Here is a 19947-nt window from a genome sequence, read left to right as displayed (position 1 = left end):
TCCTCCCTGATAGGAACCAACTGAGGTCAAGACTTAATCTCTTCATCACCTGGGCCTGAATATTGCTTAATGATGGTGATATAATGTCACTGAAAGTAGTCCCACAAAGAATACAATGGATTCCCTAAAATTACTAGCAATCACACTCTCTCAACATTAATTCTCAATCTATGCCTGTAATTTTTACTCTTTATATAATAATTTTCATACTTAAAATTCAGACTTATTATCATCATTAATTATTAAAATAATTTACTCCTCCAACAATGAATAATCATTTATACATTCAACTGAGAGAATTTCAATATATTAATATTGAAAATTTTCTTGGGGAAAAATTGAAGAAAATGATTTCAGTCCTGGGAATTAAAAAAAAAAAAGTTACCCTGGTCATGCCACCTCCACAAAAGGCAAATCAGACCAATACTAAAAGCACACATTGTAACTGTTACATTTAGAGAACTTACTTGTTTCCAAAGCAAATTTTTTCTTTTTCTTTTTTCTTTTATTTATTTATTTATTTATTTGAGAGAAAGGGTCTCACTGTCACCCAGGTTGCAGTACAGTGCTGCAATCATAGCTCACTGCAGCTTCAACCTCTCAGGCTCAAGAGATCCTCCTGCCTCAGCCTCCTAAGTAGCTGGGATTACAGGTATGCACCACCACACCCAGCTAATTTTTTGTAGAGACGGGAGTCATGTTGCCCAGGCTGATCTCAAACTCGTGGCTTCAAGCAATTCTCCCACCTCGGCCTCCCAAAGTGTAGGGATTACAGGTATGAGCCACCAAGCCCAACCTTCAAAGTGAATATTAAGGTAACAGTAAATCCATATGTCATGCCTTGTTTGCATTACTGATGCTGCTAAAGTGATTAGGCATGAGTGTTACCGATGCACTCTATAATCCTTGCTCAAGCAGAAGTCTTGGTGTGCCAAATAAAGTTGGCATTCCACCATTTGGCCAGTTATCCAAAGCTTAATGGTAGATTTTAGAAGAAATTTGAGTCTAAAGCGAACTTCTGTGTTCCCCTCTGGTCATGTATGTATTTTTATCTTCTGGGTTATCAAGAAAAATACATATCTTACTGAAGTTCAAGGTCAAAAAATGTTTGGGAGCCATTGCTCCAGACTATCTGATAAAATTAGGAATTGTTACAGGACTCTATAAAGAGTATTTTCCTACTTTGTGGATTTCAGCAAGTATATAAAAAACAATATTCTCCCATTTCCCCCAAAAGCAGATAATTGCAAGCAATCTTAGAGCTCTCAAAATGAAAGAAGAGGAAGAGAATTATTTGATCAAGAGAGAATCATGCAAAATAATACTTTATACATATATCTTTCTCACATCTGTCTAAGAACATGCAGGGAGCATTAATCTTCTTAATTTATACGCTGTGGGTACTAAAAAATAGTGTCATCATCTCTGGCTACTCTCGGGGTAAGAAAAAGTATTAATTATTTCTACGAGGCATATTTGAATTATTCTATTAAATATGCATGATGAAACAGGATGTTTTCTGTTGAAAAACAAAACGGGGAGTCCGTGGGATGGTATCCAAGAGTTAAGGCCATCATTTTTTATTCTTGGGGTGACAGAAAACAGCTGTACTCTGTTGGGCCAACACAGGCTCCCCCTCAACCTCTGGCTTTGTGGATTCCAACACCCATAAATGAGGTGATTAGCTCAGAACAGGCCTCCTGGCCCAGATCTCTATTGGCGTCATTCCACAAAAGCCCACTGCTTTTTTTTTTTCTTTTTTTTTCTTTTTCTTTTTCTTTTTTTTTTCCGAGACGGAGTCTTGCTCTGTCACAATGCTGGAGTGCAGTGGCATAATCTGGGCTCACTGCAACCTCCGCCTCCCAGGTTCAAGTGATTCTCCTACCTCAGCCTCCCAAGTAGCTGGGATTACAGGCACGCAACACCACACCCAGCTAATTTTTGTATTTTTAGTAGAGACGGGGTTTCACCATGTTGGCCAGGATGGTCTTGATCTCTTGACCTTGTGATCCGCCCGCCCCGGCCTCCCAAAGTGCTGGGATTACAGGTGTGAGCCACCGTGCCCGGTACTCACTGCTTTTTTTTTTTTTTCTTTTTTTTCGAGATGGAATTTCACTCTTGTTGCCCAAGCTGGAGTGCAATGGCACGACCTCAGCTCACTGCAACCTCCACCTTCCAGGTTCAAGCAATTCTCCTGCCTCAGCCTCCCAAGTAGCTGGGATTACAGGCCCCCACCACCATGTCCAGCTAATTTATGTATTTTTAGTAGAGACGGAGTTTCACCATGTTGGCCAGGCTGATCTTGAACTCCTGACTTCAGGTGATCCACCTGCCTCAGCCTCTCAAAGTGCTGGGATTACAGGCATGAGCCACTGAGCCCAGCCTAAAAGCCCACTGCTCTTGAAAATAAAAAGAGAGGCTATAATCCTTGGAAAGAAAGTCATACTGTGAGTATAACAATGTCCAATAGTTTCCAATGTAATGAGTAAGTTTCTTCCTGCCTACTTATATTCTTGGATTAATTAAATCAAGTTCAATTAATTGTTTGCACATACACCTTTAAAGAAAAAACTAACAGCAACAACTCTGAACATGACATTTCCATCCCTCCTCTCTCTAACACCACCTCTTCCCCACCACTTCCCCTATCCAATCCAAAAAAGAAATAGAAAAAACCAAAGAATTTGAAAGATGTCTTGATTTCAGCTGCAGGAATAGCGGACTCTTTAAAAACAGTAGCCTGAGTGTTTTCTGACAAGAGGGTTCTGTTTATTAACAGTGTGCCTTTCTAATCCATTTTTTCTTTGCTTATACTTTTCAGTGCCTTTCAGCAAACTTGGTTTACTTTTACATCTTGATGGGCCATACCTACTAGTTAATTTTATTTAGTCTCCATCATATAACATAAAAATCCCAGAGAGCGGGGTTTGAAATTTCAACTGACAAGCTCTTTGCCAACTGTCTTCACTGGGTAAAAAATAGAGAAAGAAAGCAATGGTTCCTAAAAACCCTTCATCTCAGGACAAACTGCTTCCAATGTCAGTCTGAGGAGACCTTGGGAAAAATGGAAGAAAATGATCTCTGTCCTTGGAATTAAAAAAAAAAAGTTACCCTGATCATGCTACCTCTGCAAAAGGCAAGATCAGTCCAAAGGCTCGTCCATGAAGGCAATGCTTGTTTTTGTATGACCTTTAAGCTAAGAACGGTTTTACATGTTTAAACAGATGAGAGAAAAATGAAAAATAGTATTTCAAGATACATGAAAATGATCTGAAATTCAAATGCAGTGTCCATGAATAAAGATTTATTGGAGCACAGAATTCATTTGTTCTTTGTCTGTGGCTGCTTTCACATTATACCATGGCAGAGTTGAGTAGCTGCAAAAGAGCAACATGTGGCCTACGAAGCCTAAAATATTTACTATTTGGCCCTTTATAGATGATGTTTGCAGACCTCTACCTTGTAGTCCTCTTTTTGCAAGTAACAAGTCAGACAAACAGAGCACTGGGCCACAGCATGAAGATCTGCAGGTCCTAACCTGCTTCTCCCCAACCCCAAAACCAATCTGGGTCATGACTTCCTCCCATATGAAATGACTGGTTGGGCAAATGATTACACATATGCAAGATTAAAGACAAAAAATTCCCTAACATCAAAATCTTTAATCCAAAACTAAATTATCCTTCTAAACTCACATTTATGGGACACTTACCATGGGCCAGACACCATGCAAAGTACTAACTCACAGCAATTTATTTAATCCTCAAAACAATCTGGTGATGTAAATGTTTTATTAACCCTATTTTATAGCTGGGGAAACTGAGGTTAGAGAGGGTAAGTAACTAGTCCAGGTCCACACAATTAGGGAGTGGCAGCAAAGAGCCTTAAACTCAGGCCCCTCTGGCTCCAGAATCCATGCTCTGAATACTGTTCTTTTAATTCTGGCACCCAGGGACTGAAAGACACTGAACAAATACCATGTGTGAAATACTGAGCGCAGTTCCTGATGTGTTGTACGTGCCCATAAATGTTAGCTACTATTAATTACTATACCTTTTTACATTATTCTGGGACTTACTCCTTGTGTTTCTCCTTACTGGCAAGACAGCATTATCGAAATCCTCACCCTGTGTATTAGAAAATTTATCACACATGATATCCCAGCAAGAGATAGTCTAATGCTTTTTTTGTTTGTTTTTAATTTTAGCGACAGCGTCTCACTCTGTCACCCAGGCTGGAGTGTAGTGGCTCTATCACAGCTCTGTATAATCTCCAACTCCTGGGCTCAAGAGATCCTCCTGTCTCAGCTTCCCAAAGTGCTGGGATTACAGCCACCATGCCCGGCTAACTTTTCAAAAATTTTTTTGTAAAGACAGGGTCTTGCTGTTACCCAGGCTGGTCCTGAGCTCCTAGCTTCAAGCAATCCTCTTGCCTTGTCCTTCCAAAGCCCTGGGATTACAGGTGTGAGCCACTGCACCTGGCCATAATGCATTTTTTGTTTGAGACAGGGTCTCACTCAAGTCGCCCTGGCTGGAGTGCAATGCCACAATCACAGCTCACTGCAGCCTTGCCTTCCCAGGCTCAGGCAATCATCCCACCTCAGTCTCCCAAGCAGCTGAGACTACAAGCTTGTGCCACCACACTGGGGCTGGGCTACTTTTTTGTTTGTTTTGTATTTTTAGTAGAGACGGGATTTTACCATGTTGCACAGGTTGCCCTTGAACTCCTGAGTTCAAGCGATCTACCCACCTCGGCCTCCCAAAGTGTGGGATTACAGGCATGAGCCATAACGCCCAGCCCGTAATGCTTGTTTTAAGCAAACAAAGCTCTCACCTGTAATCTCAGCATTTTGGGAGGCTGAGGCGGGAGGATTGCTTGAGCCCAAGAGTTTGAGACCAGCCTGGGCAACACAGCAAGACCTTGTCTACAAATAATTTTAAAAAATTAGCTGGATATGGTGGTGTATGTCTGTGGGTCCCAGCTACTTGGGAGGCTGACGTGACAGAATCTCTTGAACCCAGGCAGTGGAAGCTGCAGTGAGTCAAGACTGTGCTACTGCACTCCAGCCTGGCACTCTGGCACTCCAGCACTCTAGCAACAGAGGGAATTACCATAATTAAAAATAAGAGTTTATCGTGTCCCTTAAAATTTAGCTTCTGGGGTATATACTTATCTTTTGTTGTTATGTAAAAAAGGCTGGTGGTAATATTATATATGCAATCAGCTATGTAAAACAAAAATCTGCACAGAAGAAAAACTGGAAAGAAACAACATCAAAATGCTAACTGTTATCTCTGAGTGGTAGAACTATGAGTCATACTTATTTTCTTCTTTATTTTCTAAATTGTCTACAATGAATAGGTATCCCATATACAATCAGGAAAATGTGTTCTCTTTTAATGCCCTTTTGAAGAATAACTTATAAGGTACCTGTATTTTATTTTATATATTTATTATTTATTTGTGACAGGGTCTTGCTCTGTTGCCCAGGCTATAGTACAGTGACACAGTCATAGCTTGCTGTAATCTTGAACTCCTAAACCTCCTGCCTCAAACTCCTGGGCAGCTGGGACCACAGGCACGTGCCACCACACCCAGCTAATTTTTCTATTTTTTGTAGAGATAGAGTATCATTATGTTGCATGGGCTGGTCTTAAACACCTGGTCTCAAGCAATCAGCCCACCAGGGCCTCCCAAAGTGCTGGGATTATAAGTGTGAGTTTATAATCTGGCCTACTTGTGTTTGATTTATCAGCAATGTATTTACTAATATGAGTCCTCCTTATCCGCTTTCTCTTCCTGACTTCATCATGAAAAAAAATTGCCATGCCTAGTACACCCACAAAACTGAGAACATAGGGACACTTAAATTAACACAGTGAGGAGGCTTTCATGATCAGCGCAGGCTATTGTGGGAGGTGACATCTACTTTAATTTTGGAGATAAAAGTAGTTATTCATTGTGATGCCACTGGAGTAGAAAAAATTTTAAAAAACAAACAGTAGTTACCCATGCAAAAGGGGGCAGGATCAGGCAACCCCAGAATAAAGAGCAGGGTCTGGGGTTCAGGAAGCGGGGTCTAAGAATGTCCAGTCAATCAACATGACTGAAGCCTGGGGTAAAAGATGGCAAGAGATTAAACTGGGGCATGAGCGGATGCTAAAGGTTTTCAAACTTTTTCGAGATCCGTAGGAAGAAATATATTTCATATCAGGACACACACACTCATAAAACATAAAAAAGGTCTTATAAAAATTTCTTATCCTTACTTTGAGTGATTCACTCTGATATTTTTTGTTTGTATTCTATTTTCTTTTCTTCAAGACGCTAGTCATGACTAATTTTACTGACTTTACTACCTACCAATTCACCACTCACAGAGTGAAAAAACACCAGGCCGGAGCATTTCACATATCAATGTGTGCATCCACTGTTTAGAGATGAAATTATAAAAATGCCCTCACTGGCTGGGTGTGGTAGATCACACTTGTAATCCCAGCACTTTGGGAGGCCAAGGTGGGAGGATCACTTGAGGCCAGGAGTTCAGGATCAGCCTGGGCAACAGAGCGAGACCCCATCTCTACAAAAAACAAAAATAAACAAAAAATTAGTTGGGACAGTAATGTGCACCTACAGTAATGTGCGCTACTTGGGAAGCTGAGGCAGGAGGACAGCTTGAGCCCAGGAGGCTGCAGTGAGCTATAATTGTGCCAATGCCCTTCCAGCCTAGGTGACAGAGCAAGAAGCCATCTCTAAAGAAAATAATAATTAAAAAAAATTTTTAAATGGCCTTACTCTTGGCTCTCTATGAAGACACATGCTAGCAAGACAACATGATGATATAAATGTGCCCTTTATTTATAGTGCAACCTCTTTCAAACCTGATATAGAGACCAGGATATACACAACATCTAAGAAGACAAAACGGGAATCACTAGGGACAGAACTCAGCTTAAGCTAAGAGCTCAATCAAAGCTGACCCAACAGATACACAGGGGCCAAGTTGGTAGCTGAGGGTATTTTACTATTTCTAGCTAATATTAGAACTCTGGTAAAATAATACAAACTTTGGACATAGGAGAAAGATTATAAAACACAAGAGGAAAAAATAAAGAGCAAAGGATTATCAATATCTTTGAAAACGGAGCCCCTCTTTGTTCAGAAAACAGGATTCAAATGTTCTTATGTAGCACATACAAGAGCCTCCACAAAAGTCCATATCTCAAATTCTAACAGACCCAAAAAGAGGAAAACGAGTTCAGAAAGGTCATCTATGAGAAACTAACAAGCTGTCCAAAGCATCTGTTTCTTCCAAGATCATCTACTCACTAAGACAACAGCCTTTAAACTGAAAATTGTTTCCCTAATTGCATCCTCTCTCAAGTCACAGCAGTGCTACTTCAAAAGGTTGGTGTTGTGTTCCTAAGAGCCACATTCCTATCATAAAAGTGGCTTGCCTGGTGACCTGGAAATGTCTGACCTGACGCCCTGACCTACCTGACCTGACGCCCTGACTCCACTCCAGGGCTCCGCCTAGACAGCCCAGGTGGTGAGCCCTTTCTCCAGCTTGGCCCGGTCCTGAGAGTCGAGATTGTTTACGGGAAGGAGGGGCTAGGCCGAAGTCAGGAGGATCTGGAAAGACCGAAGGAGTCCAAGTGACTCCCAGAAAGGCCAGGGGAGAATTTTAACCCTAAGAAATGTCAAGGTATTTTCCAAGCCAGCTCAAATTAGGGGTGGAGGAAGGGAAGCACAAGAGAATGGAGTCCTTTAGGATTTCCCCAGAGAACGGGAAGGCCAGGAAGTGAAAAGCTGTGGTTTCTGGGGCTGTAATTAAAATACGGTAAATTACAGGACCATTCTTGCCGAAATCCCCCTTTCTCCTGGAAGGTGGGGGAGAGTTGTGACAATACTTCCACGGTCAAATTCTTACCTTCAGCCACGCCAAGGCCCCGGGTCAGACCTACCCCTGAGGTTGCAGCTGCTCAGAGACTTTTTTTTTTTTTTTGAGACGAGTCTCACTGTGTTGCCCAGGCTGGACTACAGTGGCCTGATATCAGCTCACTGCAACCTCCGCCTCCCAGGTTCAAGAGATTCTCCTCCCTAAGCCTCCAGAGTAGCTGGGATTACAGATATGCGCCACCACGGCCCGGCTAATTTTTGTATTTTTAGTAGAGACAGGGTTTCGCCATGTTGGCCAGGCTGGTCTCAAACTCCTGACCTCAAGTGATCCATCTGCTTCAGCCTCCCAAACTGTTGGGATTACAGGCGTGAGCCACCGCGCCTGGCCTCAGAGAATTTTTTTTTAAAAAACTCTTTTTCACTGATGGATGCCCAGAAGATCATTTTATCTTTTTATGAACATGGGCACATGGACAAGGAGGGAGGAAATGGAGACAATGGAATCTTTTCTTAAACTTCTAGGAATGCCTTGGTCCCCTCTCAAGCCCTTGAGCCTGCAGAACTATTTACTGTTCAAGATGTGGATGGCGTGGCAGTGAGAATAACCTCTGCTCACAGAGACAGAAGAAGGAAAAATCAGTGCTCTCTGGGGCAGTGGCTTGCCACCAATATGCAGTGGTCATTTAAATTGTAGGCTTTCAGAATAATCACTAGGAATTTGATATCCTTCTATACCCACTGTCTACATGCAGAAGTAACCTGCTATCTCTTGCTATCTGTCCTAACAAATTGTAGTTCTTTACCTTTGGTTTTAAGATACTTAGTGGAAAACTAACACTTGAGCACTATAATAATTTTCAACTATGAATAGAATGATTTTTGTTTGAATTCTAAAGCCATAGCAACAAAATTTATTCCCATAATTCTATGTCCTTAAAATTGCCATTTTGGCCAGATATAGTGGGTCATGCTGGTAATCCCAACACTTTTTTTTTTTCTGAAACAGAGTCTCACACTACTGCCCAGGCTGGAGTGCAATGGCACTATCTCGGCTCACTGCAACCTCCGCCTTCCAGGTTCAGGCGATTCTCCTGCCTCGGCCACCCGAGTAGCTGGGTTTACAGGCGCTCATCACCACACCCGGCTAATTTTTTGTATTTTCAGTAGAGATGGGGTTTCACTATGTTGGCCAGACTGGTCTCGAACTCCTGACCTAAGGTGATCCACCTGCCTTGGCCTCCCAAAGTGCTGGGTTACAGGCGCGAGCCACCACACCCAGCCCAATCCCAACACTTTGGGAGGCCCAAGTGGGAAGACTGTTTCAGCCCAGGAGGTCCCACTATGGAGACCCCATCAGACCAGCCTGGGCAATACTGTGGGACCCCATCTGTACAAAAAAAAATTTTAAATAGTTGGGCTTGGCAGCACATGCCTGTAGTCTCAGCTACTCAGGAGGCTGAGGCAGGAGAATCACTTGAACCCAGGAGGCGGAGGTTGCAGTGAGCCAAGATCGTGCCATTGCACTCCAGCTTGGGCAACAAGAGGAAAACTCCATCTCTAAAATAAATAAGTAAATAAAAAAGAAAAAAAGAGGCTTTTGGTTTCTGCCAGTATAGCTGGCAGAGTGATGGGTAGGGAGAGAATCATTCTCTTAGCAGATTAGTCCTCCCTCTTCTAGAGATAAGCACTGAAAACCCTCCTCTCTGGAATCAAATACAATGATTTCTGTAAAGCAAGGTCTTAATTTAAATCTATGGCTTAAAACTATCACCTCCAAAAGAGATGGGAAAAAATAGCATGAGAGGAGACAAGAGGATCCTGAATGATATTTTGCATAGAGAATTTCTAAAATCTAGTAGAATACGTAGTATTTTCACATCTTGGGTCTACAGAGTTGATGTTATTAACTTATAACCAACTTTACATTTTCCAAACATAAAAGTCTTCAGTATCTCGATGGCCATTCAAGAACAACCACATTTTGCAAGGGTCTCCTTGGAATCTGTGCATATAAAGCCCCAGACATATTCCTGCAGGGAGACCCCAGTGTTCTCTTTCTCTAGACAGCTACAAGAAAAGAAAAAAAAAATTCTGCCCTATGTAGCGAGAGCCTAAGTGAATCAGATCAGGCCTAATTATTAGTACATTACGCCCCCTTCCTAACCCTCATCCTATCCTTTTCCATCTCTTTGTTGTTTCTCATGGAAATCTGGACTTATGAAAAGCCCTCGCTTGGTGTGTTTAATTCCTCCATATGTTTCTATCCACATGCTGCTGAGCACTGAGGAGCTGGGAGCTGGGAAGGGGATCATTGAAAATGGCCCAGGAATCTAGGAGAAGGAGCACGAAATGAAATTAGTCAGAAATGTGAGAAATTATTTGAGAGGCCAGTATGAGGCCATGAAGAAGATTTCAAATCAGATTTAGCATGAGATGAAGAAACTAGCCTGGGCAACAAGGTAAAACTGTGTCTCTACAAAAAATACAAAAATTAGCCAGGCATGGTGATGCACACCTGCAGTCCTAACTCCTGGGAAGGCTAAGGTGGGAGGCTCGCTTGAGCCCAGGAAGCAGAGATTGCAGTAAGCCCAAGATCATCACACCACACTCAGCCTGGGCAACAGAGCCAGACCCTTGCCTCAAAGAGAAAAAAAAAAAAAACAAAGAAACTGAGGCATAAAGTAGTCTAGTGACTTATAAAGGTCACCTAGCAAGTTAACTACAAAATTGGTGCTAATGGAGCTGTTGCTTTAAAAAAAAAAAAAAAGAGGGGACGGCAGGAGGGCCAGAAGTTCATCCCACTCATAATGAAGCATGTCCAACCCCCATTAGACTTTTACGTTTGGAAAATGTAAAGTTGATTATAACAGTAATACCAACTCTGGAGACCTAAATATGTCCGGGGCTTTATATGCACAGATTCCAATGAGATCCTCAAAAAATGTGGTTGTTCATGAATGGCCATCAAGACACTGAAGACTTGATGTTTGGGAAAATGTAAAGTTGATTATAACTCAGTTTATCATGGTCTGAAGTAGCTTTTCAGGTTAAATCTGGCTGAGGGGAGGGGTCCATTCCATTGGTTGGGGAGCTTAGAGTTTTATTTTTGGTTTACACTTTAGAGCCCCAATATTTAGATACAGAATAGGTTTTCAAGAGTGCAAAGGCCTTAGGCAAGGACCAGAAGCCCTGTCAGATGGGAAGGGTTCCCTGAAAGCGGAAGCAGGCAGTCACCATAGCAGTGACTCCTACCTCACATTTCAGCTTCGGATAGGCCCAGGTTCTAGTGAGCAGTTGCTTGGATGACCTGAATGCAGAGAGATCAAAGAGAATGATTTATTCCCCCAAAGAAAAATGTGGTCGAAAACAATTTTAAGTTTGGTACACCATTCAGAATATTAACTTTGGCAGGAATGGTTTCTGTTGCAAAGTTTCATGGACACTTTCCTTGCCTGAAAAACCGGCAGGAATACCTTCAGATGAAGTCCTCCCAGGGCTAGCATCAGATAAATCTGAGCACTGACTCATCAAAACAATAAGCCCAAAAAAGCAATGAAATAATACATGCTAGCCAGAAAGTCTTGTGAACCTGGGTAGTCAACATTTCAGACATAAGCATAAGAGTTTGGTTTTCAAATAAGGAAGGATGAGACTCCGAGATCCTCCAAATCTTCTGGAGTCTGAGATACCTGCCAACTGTGTCTAAAACCTAGAGGGGCTTCTTTCAGCCAACCCCGTCTAACCCACACTCAGTGAGCTAAAGTTTGGAAGCATCTTCTCCCCAAATATGGATTTGGTCAGGAAGTTCCTCGAAGACACACAGACATTCCAAGATAACCTCCAGGTTGTAGTCATTTCTTTGTCTCATGGGAGTAAGTCCTGGCTGGGAAGCCGGGAATCCTAAAATAGAATCCATGAGTTTCTCAGAACCAAGCAAAATTCCTGGAGTGTAGGGATGCCAGGGAGACCCTTGTAAAGGGCCTGAGACAGTCCCTCTAGCATGAGTATAAACTGAGTTGGTTAGAGGGTCTCCCTTAATTTGAATTCAAATTGCCCTCAGGCTCCCTGGAAATTGGGAGCACCCAGCAGAAAAGATCCACATTAGATGCATTCTTCGGTCCCAAGAATATAAAACCAAAATAGCTTATCAAATTATAAGGGATGCTAAAGACTTTTAAATTCCATGCCAATCAAAATGCACAAATATAAAACCATCCCCCAACTCTAATCCCAAATGTAAGCTGAGAAATTTGCCTTGTGGCTTTCTAAAAATCCTACAGATGCACAGACATAAAGTGGTAAATGACTGGAAGAATAAAAAGGAGGGGGCATGTCCGGGCGCGGTGGCTCACGCCTGTAATCCCAGCACTTTAGGAGGCCGAGGCGGGTGGATCACGGAGGTCAGGAGATCGAGACCATTCTGGCTAACATGGTGAAACCCTGACTCTACTAAAAATACCAAAAATTAGCCAGGCGTGGTGGCGGGCGCCTGTAAGTCCCAGCCACTCTGGAGGCTGAGGCAGGAGAATGGCGTGAACCCGGGAGGCGGAGGTTGCAGTGAGCCGAAATCGCACCACTGCACTCCAGCCTGGGCGACAGAGCGAGACTCCATCTCAAAAAAAAAAAAAAAAAAAAAAAGAGGGGGCCACAGCAGTCACACCAGTAACTTGTTTAATTGATTTGCAGCTGCTAAATCTCTTTAACTCCTTGCCCTAAACTAAACACCTACAGCAACTGTTAGCACTCTGAGAAACAGATAAGCAATCTGTGAAGAGGGCTGACGTGTGCATTTAAATTCTTGCTTTCTGTGTGGAGCAATACCATTTTTCACAAACTGTTACACTGGGTAAACGGCCTTCTCTTTATTCAGAGAAAATTATCTGGTTCACAGTTCTCCGTGCACATACCAAATTTCCTTGACTTCTCTGAAAGAAGCTTAGCCCTGATTTAGTTAGACAAATGTGGACAGGAGGATGCATTATTTCATTTCTGCCTGAATCAAATGACTTTTCCCCCTTTGCTGCCCAGCAAACTCTTACTCAGCATTGGGAACTCTGCTTAGATTACTCCTCTTCCGTGACATCTTCTCAACTGCCTCAAGCTCCTTGCCCCGTTCTTCCCAGCCCTCTGACCACACTTTGATAACATCTCCTATCACAAGCACTGGGATTTTTCTGTTTAAGACATGCTCGTACATTTTTGGTAGAGAAGTAAACTGGTACGACCTCTTTGAAAAGCGATTTGGAAATTTCTACGAAAACAGCAGTGCACTTACCCTCTAAAACAACAAATCCCACTGCCAGGACTTTATCCTGTGGATTTACATGTGTAAGCAACAACAATACTATTGGGAGACTATTTGTTATAACAAACGATTGAAAACAATCCAGAAGTACGTTAATTAGGGTCTGGTTAAATGAGCTCAGCAGAATACTACGTAGTTATTTAAAAGAACCAGGAAGTTCTCCTGGTTCTAATATTTGTGTTGTATTGTTTGTTTGTTTATTTGAGACAGGGTCTCGCTCTGTCACCCAGGCTGGAGTGCAGTGGCACGATCTTGGCCTCCCAGGCTCAAGTGATCCTCCCACCTCAGTCTCCTAAGTAGCAGGGACTACAAACACGCACCACCAAGCCCAGCCAATTTTTTTCATATTTGTTGTACAGAAAAGGTTTCACCATGTTGCCCAGGCTGGTCTCAAACTCCTAGGCTCAAGCAATCTGCCTGCCTGGGCCTCCCAAAGTGCCAGGATTACAGGTGTGAACCACTGTGCCTGGCCTGTACATTTTTCTGAAACTCCTTTAATTTGATAGAGAATCTTGACACCTCACTCATATCAGCCCACTGAAAGGTGTCCCTGTATCATTTTTTTTTTTTAATGTAGTCTTTCCCTGTCCATTAAGCAAGTGAGGACAACTTTGGCAATGGGTTCTGTTATGCCCTGAGGTATAAGGTGTGTATTAGAAAATCTCACTGCACTAGTCACGTAAGTCAAATTGTGGGAATGCTGAAACGCCAAGGGAGGGGACCCCAGTATTTCCAGAAGGGAGGAATGCTTATCAGAAGCACATAACCTCCAGCCTTTGCTACTTTGTAGTAAAGCTACAAGAAAAGCCCAATCACAGTCTCTGAGTCCACCCCCACCTTCTTTCAGGAAAAAAAAAAAAAAAAAAAAAACCACCTTTTTTTTGTATCAAAGCGTTTTACATTATCTGTCATTCATAACGATTTAGTGGCTGTGCAGTTACAAAGAAATAAAAGACTGTTCCACTCTCAAAAAGTGCATAGTTTAATGCTCTAATACGGATCCATTGAAAGAGGGCAGTTACACAAACCAAATACCAATAATACAACTGCATAAGCTAATAAAATGACTGTCCAACAAAAGCAGGTCCAACCCAATAACATCTCTGGCAGGTTTCTCTGCTCATATGCATGGACTCAATTAAAGCTTCTGTTCCACTTCCAGGTCATACCAACCACTCACTAGCTTTGAGATCTTAGATAGTTTACTTGACCTCATTAAGTACTACTTCATCCATAAAACAGGGATATGAGGACCCACCCACCTGATAGGAAAGTCAGAATAATTAAAGGAGACAGAGCATACACAGTGCTGGGTGCAGTGCCTGACATATGGGGCCAAATATATGTTAACCATTCCCATTATCATCATCATTGTGAAATTTTCAAGATGTTTCTCAGGCTTTATTCTGCCAACGGGTATAAAAAGTATCAAGTTTATAAAAGAAGACTATTCACGTGCATATTTCACCTCACTTTTGATTAATTCCTTTGTTGGGGTAAAAAATACATAAAAATTAAGTTCATTTTAGATAAAAACCTTTTTTTCTCAAAAATGTTATTTAAGCAGCATGCGTGTGATGTCTTTTAAGTTTTATGATGTTTTTACTCTGAATAACAAAAAAACCTGAAACACTGACATTTGCTTCTTCAAAGTTCCATGAATTTATTTTCACAAGGCACATGAAATATTTATGCTTTACTTTCACCAGCAAAATCAATAAGCCATTTGGAAAAAATGGCCAAGGTCAGACACCAGGTTTCCAACTACAATAGAGAGTTACCAAACCTGCTTAGAATGAGATGATTCTACAGCCCAAATCTCATTCAGTATCCTTTGGCCCATTCTTACTCTCAGAATGAAATATTTTTAAAAAGATTTTACGAGAACAAAAGTTCTGTTTTCTACAAGCCAGACAGATTCACGCTCATTGAACTGCAAGGCTTCTGAGAGTGGCTGAAAACAACATAAATGCTATACATGTAAAACTAAGAGGTTGTACTCATTCAGAAAAAGGAAAGGAGGGTCCCAGCCAGGTTTGGTGGTGAGCACCTATAATTCCAGATACTCTGGAAGCTCAGGAAGGAAGACTGCTTGAGCACAGGAGAGCAAGACCAGCCTGGTCAACATAGCAAAATCCCATCTCCAAAAAAAAAATAAAAAAAAAGAAAGAAAAGAGAGAGAGAGAAAGAAAGAGGGTATCATAAAGAATGAGCTGAAGACCACGAAATTGCAACACATCTTAGTAGAGTACCATGGTGGCACAGATAACAGTTAAGGGAGAAAGTTTCAATGACAGACCTTGTGTGGCCAAAAGTGATTCTATAGAAACAAAATCAGTAAGCAAGGAAAGGTCAAACTGCGACAGAATTGATTTTTCAAGCAGAATGCAGGCAATACCATATAGCCTTTTGGAAACATATGCCAACCAACAGCAAGACATTTCAAACGGAAGCTGAGATGCTGTTCTGAGGGTAATTGTTTTTATTTTCTTTTTTGAAATGAAATGGATGTGAAGAAGAAAGAAACCTGAAAGAATATTCAACCAAATGTAAATAGTGATTATCAGTAGATGACAGGGATGATTTCTATATTTTAGTTATATATTTATTGTTTACCTTTTTCTAAATTTTCTAAAAATAAAAAAATTATATTTTTACTTACAAGCTTTTTTAAAAAAAACAAAATGAATGAGATCAGCCATCCACTTGTAAATATGGGATACTCTAGGTAATATGTGTAGATACATACGTCTTCCCCATTAGACTCAGGACCCTCGTGAATGACACCATAGATTATTGTTCCTTGGAACCCCAGTGTCTAGCACAGGGCCTAAAATATGAGCTACATTTATTAAGAAACATTTGTTTAGCAAATGAATTCTGGATATGGCCAAAAACCCAAACAAGGTAACCCTGATCTATCCTCCAGATGGTACAAAAATGGCCAGGGTCTCCCACTAGCATCTGCCCGGGACTTCCCTGGGCAGCCTCCTTCCACAAACCGGCCCCCTGTTGGGGATGTGCTGATCAGCCGGAAAGATGCTATTAGCCTACATTATAGCTTAATGTCCCTTGTTTTTAATATCTTCCAGCAAGTCCTTTGTCCTTACTCACCTAGCTCCTTTCCTTTTAGTATTGTCTACTGAATTGAGCCATGCTGTTTTGCCCAGATCTTGCTCTGAAAGAAGCTATAAGAAACATGGCTAGGATGTTCTGTCTTGTATTTCTGCTAGAGATATCCAGGCCACTCCAATACTTTAAGAGAACCCACAGGAAAATCTGTCTCAGATCTCAATGCCATTAAAATAACTACTTTTCAGAGCAAGTGACACATTTTAATTTTATGAGCACTATGAATCTTGAGATTTTTCTCTCTGCTTGCAGCTGAGAGCCAAATCTACAGTGACCTTACTACACATGCAGGTCTGTCTGTAAGCTAACTTTTCCTCTTGTTTCATCTTACTATTCTTCCCTTCCTCTAGATGACCATGCTTTATCTTTACTTTTTCCTCTCTCTCAGATCATGTGTATTTTTAGAAGTCCTTTTGGAATGAGGCAAGGTTTAAACAAACCAAAAAATTAAATACAACCCCAAAGCCCCCAATCCCATGCTGTCTTTGGAGATTTTTATCCATGCAGCTTGCCTGCAGGACAAGAAAGTAAAGCTCCACACCACTCTCCTTGCTGTCAACCAGGGGCTGACCTTTATGTGCATTTGTGACAAGAAAGTCTGTAGACCAGAGGCCCCTCCCTTTCGACTTCCTGACCACCAGCTCTAAAATACACATTTGATCGCCAGTGTGAATGGAGCACTATGACTTAAGGCAGAATAGCAAATGGTTAAGAGTGCAGACTTTGGCCAGGCACAGTGATCCCACACTTTGGGAAGCCGAGGAGGGTGGATCACAAGGTCAGGAGTTCAAGACCAGCCTGGATCCTGTCTCTACTAAAAATACAAAAAAAAAATTAGCCGGGCATGGTGGCGGGCTGCCTGTAATCCCAGCTGCTCGGGAGGCTGAGGCAGAGAATTGCTTGATCCCGAGAGGCAGAGGTTGCAGTGAGCCGAGATTGCGCCACTGCACTCCAGCCTGGGCAACAGAGCGAGAGTCTGTCTCAAAAAAAAAAAAAAAAAAAAAAAAAAGAGTGCAGACTTCAAAGCCAGACTACCTGGGTTTTAATCCTGCCTGCTACATCCCCCACTCTAACTGTTGACTTTAGACAAGTTAAATAACATTTCTGCGCATCTTTATTTCCCCATCTGTGCAACAGGAACAATATAATGGTACTGATCTCAAAAGATTGTTGAGAGCAGCAAATAAAGTGACTATACCATTGCCTAACACACAGTAAATGTGGGACAGTACTACAATAGGACATTTCTGTTTTTGTTTTTTGTACTCTGTTGAGACGGGGTCTTGCTATGTTGCCCAGGCTAGTCTCAAACTCTTAGCCTCAAGCAGTCCTCCCACCTCAGCCTCATAAAGTGCTAGGATTACAGGCATGGCCCACTGCTCCTGGCCATCGCTTTTTTTTTTTTTTCTTCAACTAAGCTAGCCCACACAAAGTTTCAACTCTGATTGGCAGTAATGTTTCTCACTGTAAATTACTAAACTGGCAAACCCATTTCTATGGTAACTTTGTGTCTGGATCTCATTTGTAAATTAATGTTGATTCAAAATTCCCTTTATCCTGAATCAAGGACCAGATAAAACAAATTAAAATAAAATAAAATGCAAAGTTCCCTCTAAACACCTGTCATGTTTAACCATAAGCTTTCTGATGTGAAGGAGAAAGGAGGTTCCTGGGAATGTATCCACAATTAGTAACAGGATGACCCTTAAACCCCCAAGTGTGAATGAACCCACATGTATACATTACTGTGTACACACACACACACACACACACCTGTCAATGTCCCTCCATTTGCAATATAGACAGCATTTAATACGCCTGAAGAGATTTTTAAAAAGGGCATTCTTTAACGTATTTCAACTGGCAGCAGGTGATCAGAAAAAAATAAGATAAATAAAATATTGTTTGGCTATCAAAGAACAACTCTGCACTGTTAGATACTTAAGGTCCTGATTTGCAACTGAATTTAGAAAGCTACCTCATACATATGCACTTAAAATGGAAATTTCTCATCAGATTCCACATCTAATGCAATGCAGAACCCAACTCTAGCTGTGCCCCATCTTTGCCCAGGGCAGAGCCAGTCTCAGCAACTTCCTTCACACTCAGCCCACCAAGATGTCAGTCTTCAGTGAAGCACTATTCCACATACGTACGTACATGATTATCAAATAAAGGGACTTCATACTCCAACTGCAGGAACGCAAAGAAACAAAACTAGATAAGTATGAAAGCTATAGGGTTTAGGAAAATCAAGGAAAAACGTAATCACTGAAACTCTTATCTCTTGCAACGAAAGTTACTTCAAAATTTGATGTAAATGGATTAAATTTCAGCATTTCGCTATACCGAAATTACACTATGGGAAGAAAAAACCCAAGAATACATCGGAGCCATTTATCTTCCATTTCCTGTATTTCCCTTAATTACCTACCCAAATGAATGCACGTAAGAGTTGTTAAAGTATTGAAATACGTCAGTCCTTTCTAATTACCTACCCAAATGAATGAGCGGAACAGTATGTTACAACTTTTAATTAAAATACGTCAGTTTCTTTTACAATTATCTTATTTCTGCATATCACAGAAAATATTCTAAGAACAGAGCAAAAATGAACAGGACAATCCGCCCAGAAAACTGCTTTGAGGAATTTAGTAATCTCAGCCCTCTCAGGTTTAGCACGCCAACGTCTTTGGGAGAGCGAAGGCAAAGGAGATGATAAAATGACACTTCCAAATAGCAACAGCTGAGATCACTGCCGCATCCTAGATTCTTTCCACCAGGAGCGCGAGTATAGGGTTTTTTTCTAAACGCTCTTCCCAAGATCCCGAGGTCAATTTCAAACGCTGCTCCACGCTTAAGGCCCGAGGGAGGCTCGCTCGCCCACCCCACCCTGCAGGCATTGCACTTCCCGTTCGCTCTGGCCGGTCAGGAACCCTAACTTGACAGTGACAAACACTGAGAAAAGAGGAAGTGGCTAAAGATCATTTCATGACATTTTTTAAAGGGAGATCAATGGCCCTGTCTTTCCGGAAAACTTCGATGGGACGTTGCCATCACACCCTCTGAAAGTTTCAGCGAATGACAACGTAGCAAAAGTGAGGACTACTCCCCTTTAAATATATATATATATAAATCCTCGAAATCCTCTTGCTATCAAAATCGATCCCTCCTCCGTAACAGCGAACGCAAAACTAAGAGCGCCCATCCCGGTGGGGCCGATCTCGGAAGCCAGGCTCGGGGCCGGGTGCGCGCCGGGTCCTCCCTGCCAAGCTGCAGAGGAGGCGCCGGCACCGCGGCGGTCGCAGGACCTGGCAAGCGCCTACCTTACCTCCCTCACCTGGTTTGACTGGTTTGGGTGGCGGCTTCGACATCTCGCTTCCTGGAGCTGCAAATCCTAAAGACCCCGCCGAAAAGCCCACCGCTTGCCCGCCACCTGGCACTCCGGGCACCCCAGTTCTTTTTGTCTGGCTTACAACCGTGCGCCTCCTAGGACCGGCGCCCACCCTTGGATGCGGGAAGAGCGGACGCAGGCAGAGTGGCTCCGCCGAGTGCCCCGCCCCGCCCCGCGGCCGCCGGAGCAGTCCAGAGCGCGCGCCGGGCCGACGAGG

The 19947-nt window shown here is 42.3% G+C and overlaps 1 protein-coding gene across 1 annotated transcript in view; it reads right to left on the bottom strand.

Moving 5' to 3' along the window:
• Positions 1–19944, bottom strand: part of OSTF1 (osteoclast stimulating factor 1) — a 58256-nt gene extending 38312 nt beyond the window's left edge. Inside the window, exon 1 of the mRNA XM_034967554.4 lies at positions 19677–19944. Within this exon, the coding sequence (XP_034823445.1) occupies positions 19677–19710 (34 nt within the window). The 5' untranslated portion in view covers positions 19711–19944. The remainder of the gene's footprint in view (positions 1–19676) is intronic.
• Between the last annotated feature and the right edge of the window lie 3 nt (positions 19945–19947).

The sequence above is a fragment of the Pan paniscus genome, chromosome 11 (genome assembly GCF_029289425.2).
Source record: "Pan paniscus chromosome 11, NHGRI_mPanPan1-v2.0_pri, whole genome shotgun sequence".
In the NCBI taxonomy this organism is placed as follows: Eukaryota; Metazoa; Chordata; class Mammalia; order Primates; family Hominidae; genus Pan; species Pan paniscus.
This window is presented reverse-complemented; position numbering and strand designations above follow the sequence as displayed.